We start from the raw sequence: 21,611 nt of genomic DNA, 5'->3' as shown, positions 1-21,611 counted from the left end.
TAGATCGAAAGTTCAAATATCGGTCCATAAAAATTGGAGACGTTTCAAGTGTGGTGAAATAATTGATTTTTCTGTGTGACACGAGATGGTAACACCAATCCTCTTCTTGTCATGTATCTCAGCGGAGCGAACATGTCCGCCAGAACACACCAAGTGTGCATCCACCAACATCTGCATCCCCCGCTCCTACCTGTGTGACGGGGACAATGACTGTGGGGACATGAGTGACGAGAGCCCTGTACACTGCGGTGAGTCCCCCAGGCCTGATCTGTACAGTTAGGGTGTGTCAAAGGAAGTGTGAAAATGTGTGCACTGGATAAGAGCGTCAGCTAAATGACTCAAATGTCAAATGTAAAATGTAAGTGCCTAATATAGGGAATATGGTGCCATTTCATATGCTTTCTAAATGGGGTTTGAGAGGAGAGTGACCCCTAAATGTCTTTTTCCCGCTTCCAGCCACTTCCACGTGTGCCCAGAATGAGTTCCACTGCTCCAATGGCCGCTGTATCCCAGCCCAGTGGTACTGTGATGGGGGTACAGACTGTGCTGACGGCTCTGATGAGCCCTCCTCCTGCAGTAAGTACCACAGCTCTCCTTCCCTCACCATACTGTGCGTTGGCGTGGGCGTGGGCGTGGGCGCGCGCGTGCTTGTGCTGTTGCTGATGTGTCCGTAGTGTGTGCCTTTGTCAGTGGTGTGGTCAGTCAGTCAGTCAGGCCTCCCATTGTCTGCCACATTCCTCCCTACTGACACCCACCAGTCTCCTCTGACCAACACAGCCTCTCCTCTTTCCTCTCTCCTCTCTCCTCTTCCTTCTGTCCCAGGGTAATTACACAGCCTCCCGTTATCTTGTGTTTCTATCGATCACCATAGATTGGAATGTGGAGGAGATGCCGTGACTACTTTGATAGTTTCACCTGTTTCATTTCGGGTTCAGATATGCATGACCTGTCTTTATTAGTTGACATCAGTTAAGACATTTACTGGGTGTTTTAAGTAACCGACTTATATTTGTATTAAGCACAATAATATTCTAGTTCTAATTCATTCATGCATGGTTTGTATTGATGTCTATGACCTTTGATTCTCTCCAGCCACCCTGGTGAGAACCTGCAACGCCGACCAGTTCCGCTGTGATGGCGGCAGGTGCATCACCTCTTCCTGGATCTGCGATGGGGACAATGACTGCGGAGACATGAGTGATGAGGACCAGAGACACAACTGTGGTGAGTGTATTTTAGTGATGCGCGGGTTGACTTATAACCTGCAGTCCACCGCGGTTATATACGCGGGTGGGTGGATTAAGGGTCATTAAATGTTGTGTGGCTGAAGGGTGGGTGGGTGGCGAGCGGGTTGAATAAAGAGAAAACAATAGCTTTAAAAAACTAAAGAATCCATAGATGTATCATTCTCGTGCATTTTATATCTATGGGCTGCATTAAGGTTTTTCTATCTGGCATTAGTGAGTAGGCCTAAGCTTTAGGGCCTACAGGGCCTTAACGCCAAATGCTTTAACGTCATCCACGGAGGCAAAAGGAACAATGTCAGAGAATAATTCAATAAGAGAAAAGCTGCGAAATGGAGAGTTGAAAATAAAGAGAAGGGAGGGCCAGAAAAGTCATGTCTGGGGAAGATTTGGCGACGTGGTAAAAGAGGATGGTGGCGGTGCCGTCATGTGTGACGATTGTAAGGCGCTGTACATATTCAACAGTCACAAAACGGAGGTCTATAACCTCTCATATAGACTTAATATTAACTCTTGCAGAATTAAGCTTTTTTTTTTTTTTTTTTTACAGTAAGGTTATACACCAAATTTTGACTCTGGGAACAGGAGAAGTTTTCTTCCTTTTATCTTGAGAGAATGTGAATGTGCAGTTAGATACCTTCTGTAGAGGTGCTATCTTTATCGGCATCATAAAAGCGGATAGTATTTCAAGCGCATAAGATATGCATCCAAGCCGAACTGAAATCTTATCAGAAAGGTGTGGGGTCTGTTTTCACAGCTTTATATTTCCTTACAACCGGTCAAACTGATGTCATTTGGACATTCTGCAAGTTCTCCCCGGTCCATAAACGTCTTTGTAAAGATGTCACAGAACTTAACAGATTGAAAACTGTATTATATCAATTTATGACATTATTCTGGTGAGCTAGGGTGAATTTAGTCGTCTAGGGCAACATATAATGACAGAAGAGAAGCTGCATGTATCTAATTATAGACAAGTTGACGCAATTGCGGGGGGAACAAACAGCTGACCCGCGCACCACTAGTGTATTCCTCTCCGTCAGACACTGATGGATCAGGATGCATGCTGGGGGTGTGGGGGTGGATACCGGCTCCTGTTGAATGTCTCCAAGGAGCTCACATTCCTGATTTCCCCTGCGTCACTCGTTACTTTGTGCCTGTCTCAGAATCCTGGCTCAGGGTGGATCTAGACTCTTATGTCATTCCTCTCGAATGTGGGCTCTGACAATAAGGAGCCTGGAGCGCATGGCTTCAGCGCACCACGGGCCTCGGCAGGAGTCTCACTTCAAACAATGGGGCTCAATCACATTAGATGGATAGGAAACCGAAGTCACGGCTAGAGGTCCTGAAATACACTTAGGAATGTTTGGAACGCGGGAAATGTTAGGTCCAGTCTCGGAGTCTTCGTCATCACGTAACTTCTCTGATTTGGTGTCATTTTCCTGCCCCTCTGTGTTTTTTTTTAGCTGACCGCACATGCTCTGCCTTGGAGTTTACCTGTGTGAACAACCAAGGGCCGCAGAGGAAGTGCATCTCTCGTGATTGGGTGTGTGACGGCGATGCGGACTGCGCTGACGGGTTGGACGAGCATCAGAACTGCACCCGCAGATCGTGTGGCGTCAACGAGTTCACCTGCAGCAACGGCCTCTGCATACGCAGCTCCTACAGGTTTGACAGACTCGGACATAAACATGACATGTTTCAGATTTCCTCATGAATGCATCATTGCTTTGTAGAGGCTGAGACTACGGTGTACATTTTGGGACTGGACAGCAGCACCACCTGGTGTACAGGGAAGCACACTGAGTGACTGATGTGTTTGGTGGCAGGTGTGACCGGAGGAATGACTGCGGTGACAGCAGTGACGAGCAGGGCTGCACCTACCAGCCGTGTCAGCAGCAACAGTTCACCTGTCAAAACGGACGCTGTGTGTCACACAGCTTCATCTGTGACGGGGACAACGACTGCGGGGACGAGTCGGATGAACTAGACCACCTGTGCCGCACGCCACCGCCCACGTGCCCCCCCGGGCAGTTCAGGTGTGACAACGGACACTGTGTCCCTCTCTTTAACGTGTGTGACCGGACCGACGACTGCTCAGACAACAGTGACGAGAAGGGCTGTGGTGAGTGCATGATATCTTAAAAGCAGTAAAACAAATTGATTTAAATATAAATACAAGGCCAATAAAGTATTTAGTATCACAACAGAGCAGTGTGGTGTTGAATTTATAGTCAATCTCCTCTAAAGCCTGTTCTGTCTTGTCCTGGATGCAGGTATAAATGAATGCACCAACCCCTCCATGCACCACTGCGACCACAACTGCACTGACACGCCCACCAGCTTCATCTGCACCTGTCGCCCCGGCTACCGCCTCATGTCCGACAACAAGACCTGCGACGACGTCAACGAGTGTGCGGAGACGCCCATTGTGTGTAGCCAGGTGTGTGAGAACAACGTGGGCTCCTACATGTGTAAATGTGCCCCCGGGTTCCTACGGGAACCGGATGGCCGCAGCTGTCGTCAGAACAGCCACATCACACCCTACCTCATCTTCAGTAACCGCTATTATCTTCGTAACCTGTCCACGGATGGAGAGGCCTACTCCCTCATCCTGCAGGGCCTGACCAGCGTGGTGGCCATGGACTTTGACCGCTTGGACAAGAGGCTCTATTGGATTGACGTGGGCCGCAGGGTGATTGAGCGAATGTTCTATAACGGCAGTAACAGGGAAGTGGTGGTGAACGGGGTGCTCTATGGGGAGGGCCTGGCGGTCGACTGGGTGGGCAGGAAACTCTACTGGCTGGACAGCTTCCTGGACTGTCTCAAAGTGTCCGAACTGGACGGGCGCTTTGCTAAGAAACTGGCTGAGCACTGTGTGGATGCCGATAATACCTACTGCTTTGAAAATCCCAGGGCGCTCGTTCTGCATCCAAAATATGGGTGAGTAAATCTGCCCCATTAATCATTCTACAGAGAAAAAGTGGTATGATTCATTCTTGATTCATTCGATAAAAAAGGTCTTTAGTAACCTAAACTGATTTGGTCCCTGTCAGATATGTCTACTGGACGGATTGGGGTGACAAAGCCTTCATAGGTCGTGTTGGAATGGACGGCACCAACAAGACAGCCATCATCACCACTAAGATCGAGTGGCCCAATGGGGTCACCATTGACTACAGCAATGACAAGCTCTACTGGTCAGATGCACATCTCAACTACATTGAGTAAGACCATGCTTCTAATTGCCATAGAGTCTTGCTTTGTTTCCTAAATGCCTAAATGCCTCCTGTAATCCTACTCTTCCTCTTCTCCTCAGGTTCTCAGACCTGGAGGGACATCACAGACACACTGTGTATGATGGGACACTGTCCCACCCATTTGCTCTGACTGTGTTTGAGGAGACTGTGTACTGGACTGACTGGAACACCCACACAGTGGAGAAAGGCAACAAATACGACGGATCCGGCCGCCAATCTCTTGCCAACACCACACACAGACCCTTCGACATCCACGTGTGCCATCCCTATAGGCAGCCCATAGGTCAGTCTCAGTCTAGGAGACAGTAATCATGAGTATCCTCTTCTCCTGTATCAACATCCCTTCCTCAACACTCAGGTTGCTATCACTTCCTTATCCTGAAGTTTCCTGCCCGTTAGGTCCATTCAAGTGTTTACGTTAAGACAATGCCGTGCCTGTGTTTGCTCAGATGTACTGAATGTGATTGCGCTGATTCTCTGACCCCCTCTCTCCCCAGTGAACAACCCATGTGCAGTGAACAATGGAGGCTGCTCCCACCTGTGTCTGCTCCGTGACGGGGGGCGGGGTCACACCTGTGAATGCCCCGACCACTTCCAGAATGAACAGCTGGGGGGCGTGGCTCGCTGTCTGCCCATGTGCACCAGCACCCAGTACAGATGTGCGGATAATGAGCGGTGAGTGGGAGTTCATCTTAAGAGTTGTACTACTATGCACTTGTTCGCTTCGTATCACATGTCCTGTGCTATAATTGAGGCATTGGTGAGCCCTGAACAGTATTGTCCCTCCTCCCCTCCACAGCTGCATCCCCATCTGGTGGAAGTGTGACGGCCAGAGGGACTGCAGAGACGGCTCCGATGAGCCCTCCACCTGCCCCAGTCGCCACTGCCCACTGGGCCAGTTTCAGTGCAATGATGGAAACTGCACCAGCCCCCACTTCCTGTGCAACAGCAACCAAGACTGCCATGATGGCTCTGATGAAGATCCTGTGCTGTGTGGTGGGTGGCATTTAGCGCTGTCATTTTTGTTTCCGGAGAACACTCTGAGCTCGTAGGAAACATTCTTTGTAATTGTTTGATTACACTGTTTTTAACCTGTTGATTTCCCATAACCTTGTGACCGATGTTGTTCAATAGCAGCCGTGTGTGAATGTACTTCAGTGGAGGGTTAAAACTGAATTGACGGTCTGTGCAGCCACTCATCAGTGCGAGACCCACCAGTGGCAGTGCGCCAACAAGCGGTGCATCCCCGAGGCGTGGCAGTGCGACGGGGATGACGACTGTGGCGACGGCTCTGACGAGGAGCCCGCCCACTGCTCCAGCAGGACCTGCCGGCCCGGTCAGTTCAAGTGCCGTAACGGCCGCTGCATCCCTCAGAACTGGAAGTGTGACGTGGACGACGACTGTGGCGACAACTCTGACGAGCCTCTGGAAGAGTGCAGTGAGTGACGCGCCCAACATCACACAGAGAATCGTGTGGATGAAAGCACACACTCAACTGTAGGGGTTGAGTGGGATTTGCTACAGTGAGCCTACTGAGACCCGTTCATTCTGAACTGTGGAAAATCACAATTAACAGTCGTTTTCTCCCACCAGATATACGATTGAAAGAGTTCCTCTGAAGTGTCTGTCTGCATGTTGTTCTTTGTTATTGTACTTCCTTGACGTGGTCTTTTCACAGTGGGGCCGTCTTATCGCTGTGACAACCACACCCAGTTTGTCTGCAGGACCAACTACCGCTGTGTGCCACTGTGGTCTGTGTGCAACGGCCACAACGACTGCAGGGACAACAGTGACGAGGAGCACTGCGGTGAGTCCACTGAAACATCAGCGTTCAGACATAAATCAACAAATGGTTCAAACCCACGGCGCTGAGTAATAACGTTTCTGTATGAGGTAACAATGTGTGTTGGGAGTGAATTAAGGGCTATTAGCAGAACATTACATCGCGTGACAGTGGGAGGTAGTGATGGAGAGGGTCTCACCGCCTGCTCCCCGTGAGAGAACTTTCTGGAGTTATGGCTTGTATGTGCGTGTGTGAAATAGTTTGCGTGTGCCTGCGTGCGCGTGTGTGCCGTTGTACGGGGCCAAGGTGCACACTGTGCTCCTTGTACCGCGCACCGATCCACACACACCAGCCATGACCCTCCCATCTCTTATCAGAGGCCCTCACTCCATTAGTGCCATCCCCGTGCTAGAGGGGAGATCCACGCTAATCTGTGTTAGAGAATGCAGCGGCAGAGCCAGGTGGAGGGATAGGAGGGATCTCCCCTCTAGCACCACTATCTTTCAAACCACCAGCACTGTGTGGTAGAGACAGCTCAGCCGAGCCCTCCTCCTCTCATGTCCTCTCCTATAGACCTGGCATAGCTCAGAGCTCACCCAATTCAGGCATGCCGCACTCCCCTCTGCATGATCAGCTCTGCTTTCATTTTTTTTTTTTTTTAAACCAGATGGCACCTCTCAGTTCAAAGCTCTGTGGTCTAGTTATCATCAACTCTGTATTAAACAGTATGATGCACAGTGTTGAAGAATTTCTCATTAATCTGACAGTGTCTTGTAGTAGCACTGGTTGTAGCTGGAACTTAATCACTGTCTTGAAATGGTCTCAAAGAGGACAAGTGATACTGGAATGACTGGTGCTTTTATTTTGAAGTGATAAATCAACTAAGCCCAGTCCTGGACTACAAAAGCAAACTTAATGGACAACCTCTTAATCTTTATTGCTTAATATGTGTCTGGTAAAACCATGCCATGTGTTTGCACGAATGCAATGTTTGGGCATAAAACATTTCAAGGAATAACTAAGGATAAGGAGGATAAGAACTAAGGATAAGAACTAAGGATAAGGAGGATAAGAACTAAGGATAAGGAGGATAAGAACTTGAGGGAAAGTGTCACTGCAGGCGCATGTATGCGGTTGAGCGTTGTCTTTTGCTTCTTATCTCGTGTCACTGTGTGTGTGCCTATTGTGGTTTCAGAGGAGGTGACCTGTGACCCTCTGGGGGACTTCCGCTGTGACAACCACCAGTGTGTCCCTCTGCGCTGGAGGTGTGACGGGGACAACGACTGTGGTGATGGCTCGGATGAGCGCGCCTGCAGTGAGTTATTCAGTACCTCTACCCACCACCACTGTCTAATACTATATCTAATTAACAACCTTCACCTTAGATCCCTTGGCTGCCTCGCATTGGCACTTTTACACTGAGCCATCATGGGCCGGTTGTACGAGTTGGGCATAACAAGGTTGTAACTCTACCTCATTCATTGAAGCCCAACCTTTTTAAGTTCAACTGGTGCAACCGGCCCTACGTGTCTCCTTAGCAGTTATGGGCTAATTCACATGATTCAAAAGGCTGGATACTTGTAGGTATGGCTTTGAGTGTCTTCTAAGCGATTCTAGTGGGGGATTCCAATGTAGCTCAAACACCGTGAGTCACCCATATGAAATAGAGGTGTTGATGGCAAAGAATGGACATGTTATTGTTTTATCAGATAACAAAGTGCTCTTGTAAAAGACTTAACACTTCTGTCTTTCGGTGCCGTTTAATGTGAGGCGGGCTTATCAGCTGCTAGAGAAACAGCTTGTCAGCATGTCAGTCGGTGGGAGTGAGGGAGTCGGCCGCCTCTGCCCTGGAGAATTTAAACAAGTCTGAGAGCATGCCAGCTGATGAGGATAATGTATCTGCTTCAAAGAACAACTACTAATGTGTTGTATGATGAAATTTGCTCGTTTGTTCTTTGTTACTGTGGTGGTCATGCGTGGCGAGAGAAAACCTCCAGTGAATTCCATCATGAACTCACCACAGAAAAATGACAGCATGATTGGTTGGGTGCTTCGAGATCGTTTGTTAATGCAGAAAACAAGTCATAGCTCAGCGGCGCTATTGCAATTACCCAATTGAGGGACTAGAACTATGGTATTTGTCAAAGCAGTGGCTGTTTTTGTATGAAATATTATAAAATAATCCCAGAATAATGTAGTAATATGGTAATACCCTCTGTAATCTGTGTCGACATCGTGTTTGTTTGGACTGTGGCAATGACAACGAATGAAGTCTTCCCATATGCAGTGCTAACTCTTTAGTTCCCCTCTCTGTGTTCCCCCAGGCCCGCGTGTATGTTCGGAGAGCGAGTTTCGCTGCGACAATCTGCTCTGCATTCCCGACCGCTGGGTCTGTGACCATGACAACAACTGTGAGGACAACTCAGATGAAAGGGACTGTGGTGAGTGGAGGCTCTTTGTTTTGGTGCTGCCTCTGCTTATTAATGTGTGATGGAATAGAGCACCAAGGAAAGAAGCAGTAAAACTTCACCTTTTTGAGGCACAGGATACACAGAAAGGACCACCGAAACAAATTGACTTCTTCTGTTTCCGGTTTCCTCTGGTCAGATTGTGAATTCAAGTCACTTTTCAATGTTTATTTACAGTAGTTGTGAACACAAGATCCGAATCTGAGATACCTCAGCACTTGGCATGACTGAAAATAAGTGAAGTGTATGGAGTGATATTAGTGCCAACAGAAATGGAATTTGAATTCACAAATTGAATTTGAATTGAAATGGTATCATCATGCTTAGTCCACTCCTGTACTCCATGTCCACCCACGACTGCGTGGCCAAGCACGACTCCAACTCCATCATTAAGTTAGCTGATGACACAACAGTAGGCCTGATCACCGACAACGATGAGACAGCCTATAGGGAGGATGTCAGAGACCTGGCAGTGTGGTGCAAGGACAACAACCTCTCCCTCAACGTGAGCAAGACAAAGGAGATGATCGTGGACTATAGGAAAAGGCGGGCCAAACAGGCCCCCATTAACATCGACTGGGCTGTAGTTGAGTGGGTCGAGAGTTTCATTTTCCTTGGTGTCCACATCACCAACAAACTATCATGGACCAAACACACCAACACAGTTGTGAAGAGGGCACAACAACAGCTTTTTCCCCTTAGGAGGCTGAAAAGATTTTTACACTGCTGATACTCGCTGTATATTATCTATGCATAGTCACTTTACCCCTACCTACATGTACAAATGACCTCAACTAACTTGTACCCCTGCACACTGACTCGGTACCGGTACCCCTGTTATGTCATTTTATTGTTACTTTTTATTACATTTCTTACTTTAGTTTATTTAGGAAATATTTTCTTAACTCTATTTCCTGAACTGCATTATTGGTTAAGGGCATGTAAAGTAAGCATTTCGCGGTAAGGTCAGTGTAGTCCAAATACCTGTTGGATTTGGCGCATGTGACAAATAACATTTGATTTGATTAATACCTACAGTATTAATGATGAGTTGTGTAATGGCACGGCTGTGTTGCAGAGCTGCGGACCTGTCACCCGGGCTACTTCCAGTGTGGCAGTGGCCACTGCATCGTCGACCGGTTCAAATGTGACGGCAACGCCGACTGCCTGGACTTCACTGACGAGACATCATGTCGTAAGTGTTATGTGTCATCATGGATTTGCCAATGGGCTGACGTCAAGTACAACACTCCCAGTGAGCCAAACTTGTTGAAAAGACGTCATTTCAACGGCAAAACCGGTTAACATGACATATTTTCAACCAATTTTACTCACTGGTCTCCTTTCTCCTCAGAGGTCCAGAACTATTATGTTACTACAGCACCCTCTACAGTTATTTATTTAATGTATTTGTCAAACATTTTTATTGAACTTTTATTTAACTAGACAAGTCAGTTCAGAACAATTTTTTACTTACTATAACGGCCTACACCGTCCAAACCACTCAGGAGCCCCCAATCTTAAGTTTAAAAATGACAAACATGAATTTGAATTGTAATGGTCCATTTCTTTCATTTGCAGCAACCCGTTATCCCAATAGCACGTATTGCCCACCGTTCCTGTTTGAGTGTAGGAACCATGTGTGTGTGCAGCCCTACTGGAAATGTGACGGAGACAACGACTGTGGAGACCACTCAGATGAGGAGCTCCATCTCTGCTGTAAGGCCAATGTCCCTTCCATGCCTACACTGTTCCTTCAATAGTTACATTGTTGAATGAATCCTTTTTCTTTAACAATGAGACATTTTACCTTGAGATTGAGCCTGGCCATGACCTAGGGCCGTATTTATCAAGCATCTCAGAGTAGGAGTGCTGATTTGGGATTAGGTCCTCCTTGTCCTTAATAGTCTGATTCGTTATGATCTAAAAGGGAAAGCTGATCCTAGATCGCTTTTGAGACGCTTGATAAACACGGGCCCTGGTCTTGTCTCCCTAGTGGACATCCCGTGTGACCCGCCATTCCGTTTCCGCTGTGACAACAACCGGTGCATCTACAGCCATGAGCTCTGCAACTCGGTGGACGACTGTGGGGACGGCACTGACGAAAAAGAGGAGCACTGTAAGTACAATCGCAAGTTACAATGCTGTCATATATTGCACCATCTCCATGGGAGTTTGGAGTACATATAGCCCATCATTGTATGAACATTATGTAGGTAACATCCCAAATGGCACCCCTTTTCCCTTTATTGTGCACTACATTGGACCAGGAGCCATAGGGTTCTGGTCAAAAGGAGTGCACTTTATAGGGAATAGGGTGCCGTTTGGGACGAATTTGTCATGTTTGCAAAGGTTATTGTCCATCCGATTGTCCATGTCTTTCACTCTCTGAAATGGTTGACATGATGTGTTGTGTTTGTCACAGGCCAGACCCCGACACATGGGCCCTGTTCAGCAGATCAGTTCAAATGCAGTAATGGCCAGTGCATCCCTCTGCAGTATGCCTGTGACGACTATGACGACTGTGGAGACCATTCTGACGAGCTGGGCTGCAGTGAGTAACCCACCCAACTCAGTAACCACAGTCTTCCCTCTCCACCTCAATCATCATAAACCGTCATCTTATGCTAAGCTACATGGCTGTTTGTATAATACTGAAGTGATAGTAACTGTCAACCCTCATAATGTGACATGTACATGCGCTCTCCCCAGATGTTGGCAGTGGGCGCTACTGCAGTGAGAACATCTGTGAGCACAATTGCACAGACCTGACAGGCGGAGGCTTCCTCTGCTCCTGCAGGCCTGGATACCAACCCAGCCAGACAGACAGGAACACCTGTGAAGGTACAGGAAGCGTTAGTACAAGCTGAATGCGGAAACACCACTCTGTACCAATGTCACACTCTTTTAAAACCTCTTATGATTTCCTCTGCTTGTGCTATTATTAACCTTTGGCTTTCTCTGTGTTTTTCCTGTTGTGTTTTGTGAACAGACGTCAACGAGTGTGAGGTCTACGGGACGTGTCCACAGGACTGTCAGAACTCCAAGGGAAGCTACGAGTGTTTCTGTGCCCAGGGCTTTCGCTCAGTCAGCGAGCAGCACGGCATTGAGTGTGCTGCTGAGGGTAAGAGCTTAGCTGGACAAGTCGTTCTCTCTGCGTTCCAAATGGCACACTATTCACCTTGTAGTGCAGCTACGCTCTGGTCAAAAGTAATGTACTGTATAGGGAAGAGGGTGCCATTTGGAACGCGACCTCTGCCTCCTATCTGTTAGTGCTCTGGAGTAGAATGCCTGAATGTTAAAAGGATACTTTGGGATTTTGACAATACTAGCAGATACCCATAGACTTCCAGTCATTGGCTTGCGAAACTACCTCTAACTTACTTCATACTGGACACAGAGACATACAAATGGTATCCATGAGTTCATCTGACTCTGGGGAAGTAGACAAAGGGCCTCATTGCCACAATTACGAAGTATCTCTTTAAGGATGGGACCATATTTCACCATTCTCCATTCCAGGAAACTCACCAGTGCTGCTTCTGCCTGATAACGTGAGAATTCGCCGCTTCAACTTGTCATCGGAGCAGTATTCAGACTACGTGGACAACGCCGAGCACATCCAGGCTCTGGACTACCAGTGGGATCCAGAGGGCATCGGACTCAGTAAGACCTTCACCTCAACTAGTTAACTAGTCAGTGCCATTTGGCTCATGTGAAGAGCACTCTGAGAATGATACAGTGACTGGGGAGGTTTTCAGCAGAAACATCATTTTTACGCCACTTCACGAGGAACCAAACAGAAGCAAAAGGGCCAAAACGGGGAGGGACTACCTGAACTTGTCCAATAAGAAACACATTTTTGTTTTTCCGTTGCACACCATTTTGCAATGATGTACACCTCTGAATATGACTCTATTGTGCTCTCAGGTATTGTGTACTGGACGGTCCTGGGCCGAGGCTCTCAGTTTGGCTCTATCAAGCGAGCTTACATGACCACATTCAATGACAACGGCAATAACCCAGTGAAGGAGTTGGATCTGAACCTGAGATATGTTGCTAAGCCTGATGGTATCGCTGTGGACTGGATTGGAGGGTACAACTCCTTTATTATTGTTTACTATTTTTGCTTTTAAGAATACATTTTTTGCATTCAATCTAACAGCTTATCTTGGTTTCACAGTCACATTTACTGGACTGACGCAGGGACCAACCGAATTGAAGTGGCAAAGCTAGATGGGCGCTACAGGAAGTGGTTGATCCATAATGACCTGGACCAGCCAGCTGCTATTGTTTTGAATCCAGCACTTGGGTACGGAAGTGATCAACTACAGTGGCATAGGGGGCTTCTTTGTTTGTTCCGAAGAAGAGAGAGAGAGTGTGTGTGTGTGTGTGTGTGTGTGTGTGTGTGTGTGTGTGTGTGTGTGTGTGTGTGTGTGTGTGTGTGTGTGTGTGTGTGTGTGTGTGTGTGTGTGTGTGTGTGTGTGTGTGTGTGTGTGTGTGTGTGTATTCACTTCATAATAAGCTAATATAGGGTATCCTCTCAGATATAACAGCATTGTGGAGTGATCAACATTTGTTAACAAACACTCTGTTAAGCATATGTGACTGTGCATTTCCCAGAACCATGTACTGGACAGACTGGGGCAGGAGACCCAGGATTGAGTCTGCCTGGATGGACGGGCAACACAGGCAGGTTCTGTTGGATGAGGATCTGGGCTGGCCCACTGGACTGACTCTGGACTACCTGAATGGAGACAGGATCTACTGGTGTGACTCCAAGGAGAACATCATAGAGTCCATGAAGCCGGACGGCACCGAGAGGAAGACCATCATGTCAGGAGGTCAGAACCCACTGAGACCTTTCTTAGGGTTGCGTCTCAAATTGGAACCTATTCCCTATATAGTGCACTACTTTTGACCAAGGCCCCTAGTAGTGCATTATGTAGGGAATAGATCGCCATTTGGCATGCAGCCATAGATGCTGCTAACATGCTGCTGATATATTCTTTATAATAACTACTTTATTAACTCCCTTAATAGTTAATGATTGAATCAGACCACACATCTATTGAAATGGTGGCTAATTAAGCATTGCCATTTTCTGCTTCAGATATTGGTAATCCCTACAGCCTGGATGTCTTTGAGGGCCATGTGTACTGGACAACCAAGGAGCGGGGTGAAGTCTGGAAGGCTGATAAGTTTGGGAAGGAGGACAAAGTGAAGGTGCTGACCATCAACCCCTGGCTGACTCAAGTCCGCATCTACCAGGAGCACAGATACAACCGCTCAGGTTAGAGTTTGTCAAGTCTAAAACAAACACTCTGTAGTTTTCTCCTGTCTGGTGAGTAGTTACAGTAGTTACAGGTCTCCTCTTCCCTCTCAGTGCCCAACCCCTGTAAGGATGTGTGCAGTCACCTGTGCCTGATACGGCCTGGTGGCTACACCTGCACCTGCCCCCAAGGCTCATCCCTGATGGGCTTCAACTCCAACGAATGTAATGCAGGTATGGTCTATAAAGGAAATCCCATCACATGTGAATGCAGCCTCGCTGCACCATGCACCATTGATCATTGAAATCATACTCTATACGTGCATGGCTGCTCAGACGTTGTTGTGTGACGTTGTGGTGACGTTGTGGTGGCTTTCACTCCTGCAGCCATTGAGGCTCCAGTCTTAATGCCCCCTGCATGCAGATGCATGAACGGAGGGACCTGCTACACTGACGAAGGGGCCCTGCCCAAGTGCAAGTGAGTTCAGCAGCTGGTCTCAGGAAGTCGATTCGTTGTCATATTATTATAACATGGAACAACACAGCCACAAGCCATATGAGTGTTTCGTTCCACCCCATGAATAAACATTTGATTTTTGTATTTTCTTTTGCAGGTGTCAGTATGGCTATGCAGGGACTTACTGTGAGATGGGAAAGTCCAGGGGTGCCCCTGCAGGAGAAGGTACAGTAAAAAGTGAGACAAGAAGAGGCACGTCTATATATAGATTTCACCCCAGACATGTCAGTCCAACGTGCCAGTCTTCATACAACATTTCTGATTGGTGGTTCATGATGAAGCAGTTACACAACATTGACTGGGCCAAGTAACATTCTTTTTCGTCATACTGTTGTCTCACAAGTCATTATAATTGGACCCGTGAGATTTGTTTTGACTCAGCAAACACTAAAGCTGTTTTTCTTTCCAGTAAAAGATTACTAAGTTCACTAGCTAATAAAAAGCCCAACACCATAACCAGTATGTCAGCAAAGTAATAGGTCATTACCAGCAATAAGTGACAAATAGTTTTCGTTTTGGACTACTGATACATGTTTTACAAAACGATTAGTAGAAATATTCTGGAATAAACTTGTTGCTTGCTGACATCTTTGTCTTCAGCAGTTGCTGCACTGTTAATAGTGATTATCATCATCATCATCGGAGTGTTGGCTGTTGGGGTTTTCCTCAACTACAAACGAACTGGCTCCTTAATGCCGTCCATGCCCAATCTACCCAGGTAGGTTCTCAGCTCACCTGCTCTCAAACATCTGCGCTTGCCTCTGTCGTAACGTTTCAAACGAGAGCCTCGCATTGTTGTGACATTTTCTTTTCTGTCTTTCATTTCAAGCCTTAGCAGTCTGGTGAAAACGGGTGACACGGGCAATGGGGTGACGTTTCGCTCGGGTGACAATGTCACAATGGATCTGGGACCTCCACCCCTCGGGGTGTCATTCAATGACAGGGCCATGCAGTTGGTAAGCACTGGATTGTGTCGGTTTAGCACTTAGTGGTGTCACTGCACCTTCAGACAGCACCATCAGCATTTGAATCCTTTGTTAGGCCTGTGAGACCCCGGTTGACTTTAGCCCTTTGGACCTCTGATATTGTACATTATTAACAAGACTAAGAGTCAACACATTCCCAGCCAGGGTTGGTTTGCTCTGTAGTTAATAAAGTAAAGCACAAATTGCAGGGCATTGACTTCATAGTAAGAGCTTGAAATACATGTAGGTGATAGATAGCAATGCTGTTCGAATCACCTTCGATGGACATGATGAATAACAGTACGTCTCGTTCAGGATGGTAACTGCGCAGTGGACGCGGGGAGGCCGCCAATCACGTTTGAGAACCACCTGTATGCCCCTGGAGCAGCTGGATCGTCTGGTGATCCTGCTGTCATCCACGCCACACAGGTGCGCAAGACAACACTGTTGCATGAACATTCCTAGGGCAGGTGGGATTGACATCATTGTTAAACCAATACTAGTTGTTCTGCACTGTTTTACTCCAAACAGGTGACGGTTACTGTTAGCGGCGAGCAGATCGAGAAGGACCATACAGAGCAGATTGTGAGCACTGTGGACAGTTCAACAGCCAGAGCCAAGCCTGTTCAGGTGACTCTCCCTTCCTGTACTTGTATCATTAGGCAAAGGATAGAGATTATATTGGAACTTACAGCAATGGTGTCCTATTTTTACAGGAGTCAATGTGGAGTGCCTTCAGAAGGAAATTGAAGCCAAGCTTAACTTTTGAAAACCCTATCTACTCAGAGGTAAGTCAAATACTGACTCCCAATGAGCATTTGGGAGGTGACTGTCTCTATGCTTCATATCTCTCAGGACTTGTTCCTTTTTGAGACATGGCTATTCTACAGTGGAGAATGTACTCCTAACTGTTTGAGGTTAGCTTCTGATTGCTCCTCAGAGGTGAACAGATGTTGGGTTTGTATTGACCTGTTTTCTGCTTAGTCATCCCCTTATTGTTTTTTTCAGATGCAGAATGAAAAAGCAGTAGGAAGCAATGAGGACAGTTCCTCCACTGACCCCTCTCCCTTTGCCCCAACCGCCAACCGCCTGAAGAGGGATCGTCCCAGCACCTATTCGCCAACTGAGGACACTTTCCAAGACACAGCGAACCTCGTCAAAGAGGACAACGATGTATGACCCCCTTTCTCACAGATTGGAATCAGAGACACACTCTCCTTTGCACAGAATCCCTTTTTATACGTAGCACGTCTACAAAACTAAGATTGATTTGTGAAAAGAAATTAGACAAACATTTCTTTAGCATACAGAAAAGAGGTCTGTTCACGACTATGCCTTCTGATATTTCTTATACCAATTCTTGTTTCGTGATTCTTTTTTTTATTGTGATATACTTACTGTATGTATATCTTTGCACTGAAACTGCTGATAGAGATGTTATAAATATGTTGTACATTTGTAAATTTGAACAGTACGATTTTTGTTGATAATCTATTTCCAACAGCCAAGAGGATATTATCTTATCCATAATGCTTCATAAACAAAACAAAGAACAGGTGTAGTGCATTGTGAATTAGGACAATGTTTTTAAAGGATAATTCATTATTTTTGCCACTGGTCAAAACTGAATGTGTATGCATTTCATCTTGCATGTTTATATACCTCATTTCAGGGCTTATAAAAACAAAACAAAGCTAAACAAATACAAACGGATCCAATTCCTGTGCTATTACCATAGCTTTCCTAAATCTATGGATGCTGTCAAAAGAAAACTATGAAAATTCCGAATATCTCAAAGGATAGTATGCTAAGCATACTTACATGGTAATTAAGATCAAAATGATAAACAATGTTCCCTGACTTTTTTTTGTTGCATATTTAAATGAAAATGATCATATTTTTAGTTTTTTTTTTTTATTGTATGAATAATGATGTCCTCTTTCAAATTCATTTGGAACAATACTTGAATATGCCCATGATTTTAGTGTGTGAAGATGTATAATTTTGGACACATCCAGTGACTCTCTGGAGCTAGTAAAGTCCAATAGCAAAATATCCATATCTGGAGATACAGAATTTGGTCAGGTCATTAAACAAAGAATCTGACTGTCATTTTCTAAACATGGGCTATAAATCCTGTGTTCTTGGGTTGATTGTTTTGTATTTTGACAAAGAACAAATAAAAACTGTATCACTGATCATTCTGAATACTGTATGCTCAGATGGTTTTCTATATAGCAAAGTGAGAGACAAAATGTATGCTGCTGAGACGTAAAATGAATACATTTTTTGTTTTGTAACACAATCTTAACGTTCTGTTTTTCTTACCTTGAAATATAGTGTGATTAACCAAAAGTCTGTTTGAGAAAATTAACTAACTCAAATGCATAAAAACCTCTAACACACACACAAAGTGTATTTTGTAGGCACCAACAGGAAGATTTAATATCAATATTCATGAGTTATTCCCTATTTGCACTACATACACCATTGATCATCTATGTAGTATCAACATCCCTGAAATGCAGTTAATGCATGTAATTCAATCTAAAACGTATCATAGATGTGCTTGATAAAGGGAAAAAGTCCACTGGCTTGTGTTTGCCACACCCACTTGGTTTGCATGGATCTTTCTGTCGCCTTTGGGGACAGGAAGTAGAACAGCGACGGCGAAGTCTGCTATGAATGCAGAGAGGTAGGACAGGGGGACCCAGTTGAGCTTGGCATCCCCAAAAGGTGAGTAGCGTGTCTGTGGGTGGCGAGCTGTAAGGGCATGCAACTGGTCACTTTGGAGATGTCTGAACAGGAGACAAAGGGAGAAATCATGAGCTTTTACATCTGTCATATACTGTAGACTACGGAAATAGATGACAGACAGACATGTCATTTTAGAGAATTTGGCAGTACGATCAACCGGCCTCACAATTGCATACCACGTGTAACCATGCCAACCCAGGACCTCCACATCCAGCTTCTTCCCCTGCAGGATCATCCGAGACCAGCCACCCGGACAGCTGATAAAAATCTGTGGGTTTGCACAAACGAGGAATCTCTGCACAAACTGCCAGAAACCGTCTCAGGGAAGCTCATCTGCATGCTTGTCGTCCTCACCAGGGTCTTGACCTGACTTCAGTGGGTAAATGGTCACCTTTGATAGCCACTGTCACACTGGAGAAGTGTGCTCTTCACAGATGAATCCCAGTTTCAACTGCACCGGGCAGATAGCATGTATGGCATCGTGCGGGCACATGGTTTGCTGATGTGGACAGAGTTCACCATGGTGGCAGTGGGGTTATGGTATGGGCAGGCATAAGCTACAGACAACAAACACAATTGCATTTAATCAATGGCAATTTGAATGAACAGAGATATCTTGATGAGGTCTTTAGGCCCATTGTCGTGCCATTCATCCGCAGCCATCACCTCATGTTTCAGCATGATAATGCACGGCCCCATGTTGCAAAGATCTGTACACAATTCATGGAAGTTGAAAATGTCCCAGTTCTTCCATGGCCTGCATACGACAGCGTGTTCCAGTTCCCACTGTTATCCAGCAACTTCGGACAGCCATTGAAGAGGAGTGGGACAACATTCCACATGCCACAATCAACAACCTGATTAACTCTGTGAAGGAGATGTGCCGTGGCTGCACGAGGCAAAAAGCGGTCACACCAGATACTGACTGGTTTTCTGATCCAAGCCCCTACTTTTTTGTTTAAAGGTATTTGTGACCAACAGATGCATATCTGCATTCCGAGTCATGTGAAATCCATAGATTAGGGCCTAATCTATTTATTTTGTCTGATTTCCTTATATGAACTGTAACTCAGTCAAATCTTTGAAATGGTTCCATTTATATTTGTGTTTTTCAGTGTACATGTAATCCTACATTGATGCCCCCTAGTGAAACCTGTGTCCCATGAAACCTAGCTAGTTGAATTCTGGGAATGTCAAATGGCAATTAATCTTTAACCAGATATTTTAAATCTACTATAATCCCAGCTGGGTGTATGCAGCAAACCTTTAATAAATCTTCCATTCCATTTAATCTGCTTGTGAAAATGTGTGAAAGGATACATGGCATGCTTGTGGATCTTGCACCACATATACTGTATTTCATTCTATAGGGCTTATGTGGTCTATGTATAGAAGTAGTATTTCAAAGTTTGGGACAGCCATAAATCAATATGTTTTAGTGTTCATTGGAAGGAAATAGATTAAAGCTTGACATTAAAGCATGAATATTGCAATTAGGCATCTAATTAAAATCCCATAGATCATTTCTGTAATGCAGAACAAACTTAGCGGATGACTAACAAAAGTTTGTCATCACTGTGTCCATATTATGGCAGGTATTCTAGATGTTTCCTCGGCAGCTCTCAGGGTGACAGTGGTTTGAAAATATGCAGATTTATGGGTCAGTTAAGAGGGTTGCGAGGTAGTCAACCACCCCTATCTCGTTTTTATCTCTCCCAGTGCCTGCCTCTGACTGGCACCCTATCCACCCCCTGAACAGAACTGTGTTCAGTCTGGGAGAGGCCACAGCCTTCAAATCCGAGCCACCTTTCTCAGTGAGACGTGGGGATATTACATGAAACCCCTTTCGGTCAAGCCGACTTGCCACCAAATTTCCAAATCCTCTATCCACTGTCCGTGATAAAGACATGTTTCTTGTCAAAATCTTCCATTTTGAAAGAATCTCTAATAAACCAGGCGATGGTTATGGCTGTAACTGAAATGAGTGTGGAAGACAGGGCCAAATGTGATAGACCAACAAATATATATGTTTTATTTCATAATACATTTATTGCAATGTAATACATTTTTATTTTATTTTTAATAACAGACAAGGAACTTTATCAATCTCACCTGAGAGAAATCTACCAGATATTCTCTTCAGAGACCACAGGGAAGACCTGTAAGGAGTCATTTCAGTTATATAAGGGTATTTCTTCAGTAACACATTTTTTTCCTTCTTCTTCAAAACACTTACACCAGAGAAAGCTGGGTCTAATTGCTCGTTCATTTGAATAGTTTACGTGTTTGCCAGTATAATAAAAACACCACAACAGGAACGACAAAGTGGAAAAGGCTGTTTCAAAAATAATGAGTCTTCAAAAAAAATTATTATTATTTTTTTAAATTTTACCTTTATTTAACCAGGCAAGTCAGTTAAGAACACATTCTTATTTTCAATGATGGCCTGGGAACAGTGGATTAACTGCCTGTTCAGGGGCAGAACGACAGATTTGTACCTTGTCAGCTCGGGGGTTTGAACTCGCAACCTTCCGGTTACTAGTCCAACGCTCTAACCACTAGGCTACCCTAGACAATAGCTTAGTGTTTAGAGCATAGGCCTACAATATTATTCCTTACTTTATTTTCATAATGCTATTGCTTGTGTGTGTCCTCCAACTTCATAATCCTCTTTATCTTACTCATAGAACTGGTACACAGCTGAAGGATTCAATTATTGTTTTATCATAATCACATGCAGCAATGCACCTGATCATAAGCACAGTTGGCTGCAAGGTGCTCACAGCTTTTTATATGACATACAGTACCAGTCAAAAGTTTGGACACACAAACTCATTCCAGGGTTTTTCTTTATTTTTACTATTTTCCACGTTGTAGAATAATAGTGAAGATATCAAAACTATGAAATAACACATATGGAATTATGTATTAACCAGAAAAAGTGTTAAACAAATCAAAATATATTTTATATTGGAGATTCCTCAAAGCATCCACCCTTTGCCTTGATGACAGCTTTGCACACTCTTGGCATTCTATCAACCAAATCCACCTGGAATGCTTTTCCAACAGTCTTGCAGGATTTCCCACAAATGCTCAGCACTTGTTGGCTGCTTTTCCTGCACTCCGCGGTCCAACTCATCCAAAACCATCTCAATTGGGTTGAGGTCGGGTGACTGAGGAGACCATATCATCTGATGCAGCACTCCATCACTCTCCTTCTTGGTCAAATAACCCTTCCACAGCCTGGAGTTGTGTTGGGTCATTGTCCTATAGAAAAACAAATGATAGTCCCACTAAGCACAACCAGATGAGATGGCGTATCACTGCAGAATGCTGTGGTAGTCA

The 21,611-nt window shown here is 45.4% G+C and overlaps 1 protein-coding gene across 3 annotated transcripts in view; it reads left to right on the top strand.

Moving 5' to 3' along the window:
- LOC115108762 (low-density lipoprotein receptor-related protein 2-like) overlaps window positions 1–17,717 on the top strand; it is a 57,570-nt gene extending 39,853 nt beyond the window's left edge. For 2 of the 3 annotated variants that reach the window (XM_029633379.2, XM_065012554.1), the window contains 34 exons: window positions 123–248; window positions 457–576; window positions 1,093–1,224; window positions 2,711–2,912; window positions 3,074–3,369; window positions 3,521–4,187; window positions 4,301–4,471; window positions 4,564–4,787; window positions 5,002–5,179; window positions 5,304–5,500; window positions 5,697–5,942; window positions 6,183–6,311; window positions 7,483–7,602; window positions 8,612–8,728; window positions 9,834–9,950; window positions 10,337–10,474; window positions 10,752–10,874; window positions 11,181–11,309; window positions 11,468–11,599; window positions 11,748–11,879; window positions 12,278–12,421; window positions 12,686–12,851; window positions 12,939–13,067; window positions 13,379–13,599; window positions 13,869–14,048; window positions 14,142–14,261; window positions 14,415–14,505; window positions 14,642–14,709; window positions 15,145–15,262; window positions 15,374–15,500; window positions 15,825–15,938; window positions 16,041–16,139; window positions 16,226–16,297; window positions 16,518–17,717. In XM_029633379.2, the coding sequence (XP_029489239.1) occupies window positions 123–248; window positions 457–576; window positions 1,093–1,224; window positions 2,711–2,912; window positions 3,074–3,369; window positions 3,521–4,187; window positions 4,301–4,471; window positions 4,564–4,787; window positions 5,002–5,179; window positions 5,304–5,500; window positions 5,697–5,942; window positions 6,183–6,311; window positions 7,483–7,602; window positions 8,612–8,728; window positions 9,834–9,950; window positions 10,337–10,474; window positions 10,752–10,874; window positions 11,181–11,309; window positions 11,468–11,599; window positions 11,748–11,879; window positions 12,278–12,421; window positions 12,686–12,851; window positions 12,939–13,067; window positions 13,379–13,599; window positions 13,869–14,048; window positions 14,142–14,261; window positions 14,415–14,505; window positions 14,642–14,709; window positions 15,145–15,262; window positions 15,374–15,500; window positions 15,825–15,938; window positions 16,041–16,139; window positions 16,226–16,297; window positions 16,518–16,688 (5,516 nt within the window). In that variant the 3' untranslated portion in view covers window positions 16,689–17,717. The remainder of the gene's footprint in view (window positions 1–122; window positions 249–456; window positions 577–1,092; window positions 1,225–2,710; window positions 2,913–3,073; window positions 3,370–3,520; window positions 4,188–4,300; window positions 4,472–4,563; window positions 4,788–5,001; window positions 5,180–5,303; window positions 5,501–5,696; window positions 5,943–6,182; window positions 6,312–7,482; window positions 7,603–8,611; window positions 8,729–9,833; window positions 9,951–10,336; window positions 10,475–10,751; window positions 10,875–11,180; window positions 11,310–11,467; window positions 11,600–11,747; window positions 11,880–12,277; window positions 12,422–12,685; window positions 12,852–12,938; window positions 13,068–13,378; window positions 13,600–13,868; window positions 14,049–14,141; window positions 14,262–14,414; window positions 14,506–14,641; window positions 14,710–15,144; window positions 15,263–15,373; window positions 15,501–15,824; window positions 15,939–16,040; window positions 16,140–16,225; window positions 16,298–16,517) is intronic. The other variant, XM_029633386.2, reaches the window with a different exon arrangement.
- Window positions 17,718–21,611: the final 3,894 nt, after the last annotated feature.

This window comes from Oncorhynchus nerka, linkage group LG3 (genome assembly GCF_034236695.1).
Source record: "Oncorhynchus nerka isolate Pitt River linkage group LG3, Oner_Uvic_2.0, whole genome shotgun sequence".
Classification (NCBI taxonomy): domain Eukaryota; kingdom Metazoa; phylum Chordata; class Actinopteri; order Salmoniformes; family Salmonidae; genus Oncorhynchus; species Oncorhynchus nerka.
Note: the sequence above shows the minus strand (reverse complement) of the source record. Positions and strands in the feature narration are given on the sequence as shown.